Source organism: Puma concolor, chromosome A3, assembly GCF_028749965.1.
Source record: "Puma concolor isolate L17-30 chromosome A3, mPumCon1.1.hap2, whole genome shotgun sequence".
In the NCBI taxonomy this organism is placed as follows: Eukaryota; Metazoa; Chordata; class Mammalia; order Carnivora; family Felidae; genus Puma; species Puma concolor.
This window is the reverse complement of record NC_141669.1, coordinates 134,814,433-134,818,609: the sequence shown is the minus strand read 5'-3', so window position 1 is coordinate 134,818,609 and position 4,177 is coordinate 134,814,433. Positions and strand designations below refer to the sequence as shown.

General features: G+C 53.6%; 1 protein-coding gene across 1 annotated transcript; it reads right to left on the bottom strand.

The window, feature by feature from the left end:
* Positions 1 to 334: 334 nt before the first annotated feature.
* MC3R (melanocortin 3 receptor) lies at positions 335 to 2,872 on the bottom strand. The gene has a single exon (XM_086699874.1). It carries the CDS (start codon positions 2,785 to 2,787, stop codon positions 1,816 to 1,818), a length of 972 nt encoding a protein of 323 aa, XP_086556000.1. The 5' UTR covers positions 2,788 to 2,872; the 3' UTR covers positions 335 to 1,815.
* Between the last annotated feature and the right edge of the window lie 1,305 nt (positions 2,873 to 4,177).

Below are 4,177 nucleotides of genomic sequence, written 5' to 3'. Positions count from 1 at the left end.
TTTACACAGAAAAAGGGCATCATAATTTTTATAGCTGTTAACACAATTTTCAAAGAACCTGATCTCTCGTTTTCCACATTTGCTGGCCGAGAGTGGCAATGGACAAGACCTATTATTTGGTGTCTAGATGAAAATAATGGAGAGTGGCAGTGGCCCAGGAACGACAGCCTGGTATTTTTGGAAGCTAAATGGGAGAATTTTGTGGTTTGGCTAAAAGGCATTGCCCTGCAAGGGAACAAGATCCCAGTGATCACTGTGGTCAATGGCAGTGTTTATACCATTTACAAAATACTCAGAATTGCAGTGTAAGGTTTGATGATGGCCAGGTGTGGAAGTCACCAGGGCACTTCCCGGTGGTGTATTTTAATGTGTCACACGTTTAGCAGCCACAGAAGCCTTTTATTGTTTCCAAACATCACAATCAAAGCGAGAGCCCCACGATGTTGCTCATATTAGCAGGATGTCTTCAAGTACAAAACACAAAAACAAAAACCAAAAACCCACAGTATATTCCAGCATGAGAAAAATACACGATTGTGCACCAAAGACACAGCATATTATAGGAATCCATTAGTGGGGGCAGTGTGAGGACAGCCAGAAAGTACAACCTGAAGCCGTCTAGGGCGGGAAAGGGTCTGACCGGTGTGGCCAGCACGCAGTGATGTATGGCACGTAGAGACAGTACCGGTCAGCAAAGCTCGCCCAGTGCTCACAGGATTGAGTTGCTGCGCTGGTAAGGTACAGGCATGGACATCGGGGTCGCCCCCGCTTTTACAGCGTGTTGGACAAAAGGAGCAGTGAACCAAGAAGTTTCCCTTTCATAGGGTAGCATGCAGGAAGCCGTGTGATAGAGACACAGCTGCTACGAGCCAAAGCAGAGATTCCAAGAAAGCCCCGTGCATTTCCACTGTTTCTGAAACTCTCCAAAGCTACCGTGAAGCAATTTCTTGAGATGCATGCCCATGCCCCCAGTCCGTGATTCCCTCTCTTGCTTTAATGATGGAAAAGGAGTAATAGGAAATGAAGATTTTTTTTAAATAGGGAAAATTATACCTTAATAGCAAGGTATCAAAATACTTTGTACACAGGTATGTGTTGATTTTGCAAAAGCACTGTATCTGTCTTTCCTTAGGATTGTGAAAGCTGCCTTCGACTCAGTGCATAAGAACCCCCCAACAAAGCAGCAGCCAAAATAGAAGTGGGTTACATCCCCTTGCTAGTTTTCTTGGGGAGCCTGGTCTGGGGGTCAAGAAGAGGGGCATACATAGCATCGTTTCTTTGACACAGAGCTCAGTGTTTTTAGGAAACTGTTTTTACTGGAAACAGTGATAGAACAAATGCTCAGTCTCTTATGAAATACCGGCGAGGCCATCCGAGCAGCTGACAGCCAGAACTGAGACAGGTTTGCTTGGGAGACATCGGAACCCCTCTTAGAGTCAATGAGAGTCCTTCTGTTCGGTCTGGCTGGTGGCAGGGAGACATGGGGAGGAAGCTGGTGAGGGAGGTGGGCATTCCAGACCGCAGGTGCACAGAAATGAATGTGGGCAGCACCCTCCCTGCGTTCTGCCAGGGCCTCTTTGGGAAATCAGTGACTTACCCACTTTGGAATCCTTTCGGAAAGCCTGTCACATACCATGTCTGTCTGCAAAAGGCTTTGCAGGGGTAAAAGCAAAGAGACATGGGCGATCGTGGCTGTTGGCCGATTTTGCGTCTTCCGAGTATTTCTTCTTTTTTTTTTTTTTCCTTCTAAACACCTTGGCCGGGCGCAGGGCCAACAGTGACCGAACCCACGTGCGCGTCCAGGGCCCCGGCGCCCTAGCCCAGGTTCATGCTGTTGCAGCTGCAGAGAATCTCCTTAAAGGTGGTACGCAGCTCCAGGCTCCGGAAGGCGTAGATGAGCGGGTCGATGATGGAGTTGCACATGATGAGGACCAGGTAGGTGTTGAAGTGGGCGGTGTAACAGACGCAGTAGGGGTTGGTGGGGCAGGTGATGATGAGGACGAGGTGGAGGAAGAAGGGGGCCCAGCAGCAGATGAACACCCCCAGCAGGATGGTGATGGTCACAGCCCCCTTCATGCACGAGTGCTGCGGCGGGGCCGCCCCGTCGGCGGGCGGCAGTGCCGCGATGCGCTGGACGTGCAGCCGGGCGAAGAGGAACATGTGCACGTAGAGGGCGCCCATGAGGAGCAGCATGGCGAAGAACATGGTGATGAGGCACACGATGACCATCTTGCTCTCGGAGTAGATGATGAACACCACGCCACAGACCCCGCAGCTCACCCAGATGGCCGCGATCCAGGCGAGGGCCTTCCGTGCGGTCATGATGCTGTGGTAGCGGAGCGCGTAGAAGATGGTGACGTACCTGTCCACGGCGATGGCCAGGAGGTTGCAGATGGAAGCTACCAGCGAGATGCAGATCAGGGAGTCGAAGACGTTGTCCATGTGCTGGATGAGCCGGTCCCCGAGGGACAGGGAGTTGCTGTTGACGACGGCGATCATGACGGTCTCCAGGGCGTTGGACACACTCACCAGCATGTCCGCTGCCGCCAGGCTGCAGAGGAAGAAGTACATGGGCGAGTGCAGGTTGCCGTTCTTGACCACAGCCAGGATGACCAGGATGTTTTCCAGCAGGCTGACGATGCCCAGCGCCAGGAAGACCTCGGGCTTGATGAAGACCTGCTCGCAGAACCCGCTGCCGCTCTGGTTGCCGAAGGCAGGGCTGGCGGGGTGCTCGGAGCCGTTGGGCAGCGTTGGGTGCACAGACGGCAGGCAGCACGAGGCGTTCATTGCTAACAGACGGGCTGATCCGAGCGGGGGCTCCAGCGACGTCCAGAGGCTGCTGCTGCTGCTGCTGCTGCTGCTGCTGCTGCTGCTGCTGCTGCTGGCTGCTTCCTGGAAAGAAAAAAAAAAAAAGAAAAATCTCCCTCCAGATGCTTGCTGTGGATGCCCGTCCAGTCCAGACCAAGGCCTGGTTCTCCCCCACAATAACAGGACGGAGAGAGGGAGAGAAAGTCAGCCTGGAGACAGACAGGAGAACTTTTCCTCTGCTTCTGCAGGACAAGCAGTTTTACGGACTCTCTTCTCGGTCGCCTTCCTTCTGTCTCCCTCTTACCTTTTCCCCACCTGGGAATGGAAAAACCCGCCTCTGGTTGCTACAGTTTCAGCTGTCTTCATAGCAGGACCGGGGACGTGGTACCTGTTGCTAGGAGGGAGGGGTGAAGTCTCGGTCTTCATACGCTGGCTGCAGGCAGACAGCTCCTACTTTGTCTTCAGTGCAGTGAACCGACCACTGAGCATCGGACGCCTCTCTTGACTGGCAGCAGGTACCCGCTCGGGCAGGGAGATGAAGAAGCAGGCTGGTGCCCTCTGCAGGCCAGACTGCTCACCTGTGGGCTGGCTTGGCTGAGCACTTCGTATTTGTCATGGAAACTGCCACAGGCATCCATTCATCCAGTTTGTTCATTCATTTTTTTTCTTTTTAAATAGCTGTCGCTTATGGAGCACCTACTCTGTGTCAGCTCTCTGCTGGGTGCAGGGGACATAGTGGTGAGTGAGACCTCCGCACCATCGCGGTGTCTCCCGGACTTGGTGGGTGTCCGAGGTGGGAGAAGGGAAATCAGGCCGGTGTGTTTCGTTGTGGTGAATGCATGGTGATGGCGGCAGGGGGGGCTGGGGGGCACGTCGGGGGTGGGGTTCTGGACCTGGATGGTCTGCAAAAGTTTTGGAAGAACGGGCATCTAAGCCTTGACTTGGCGGAAGAAGAGACCGTATCCCGCGGTGCGGTGGGGCTGGGGTTGAAGGAGGTAGAAAAGGGTCCCAGGCAGAGGGAGTCACATGCCCCAAACCTGGAGACAGAGAACACTGGCTCTCCACCCTGACCGGGGGGATCATCATAAACTAGGGGCGTCAGGACCCATCTGACCTCCTGAATCAGGATCACCAGGGAGGGGTAGGAGGACCTGCACAGACGTGTGTTCGATTTCAACAGGTGAGCTGGGGCAGAGCCAGGATTGAGGTCTACTGAGAAGGGAGGTTGGTGTGTGTGTGTGTGTGTGTGTGTGTGTGTTTAAATTGAAGTACAGTTGACACACATTGTTATATTGGTTTCAGGTGTACAACAGAGTGACCCAACAAGCAGTGCTCGGCTTAGGGTCTGTAGTCACCCTCTGTCACCAGA

Bases quoted from the DNA above. Each gene is read 5' to 3' on its own strand.
- MC3R (XM_086699874.1), bottom strand. From the start codon at position 2,787: ATGAACGCCTCGTGCTGCCTGCCGTCTGTGCACCCAACGCTGCCCAAC.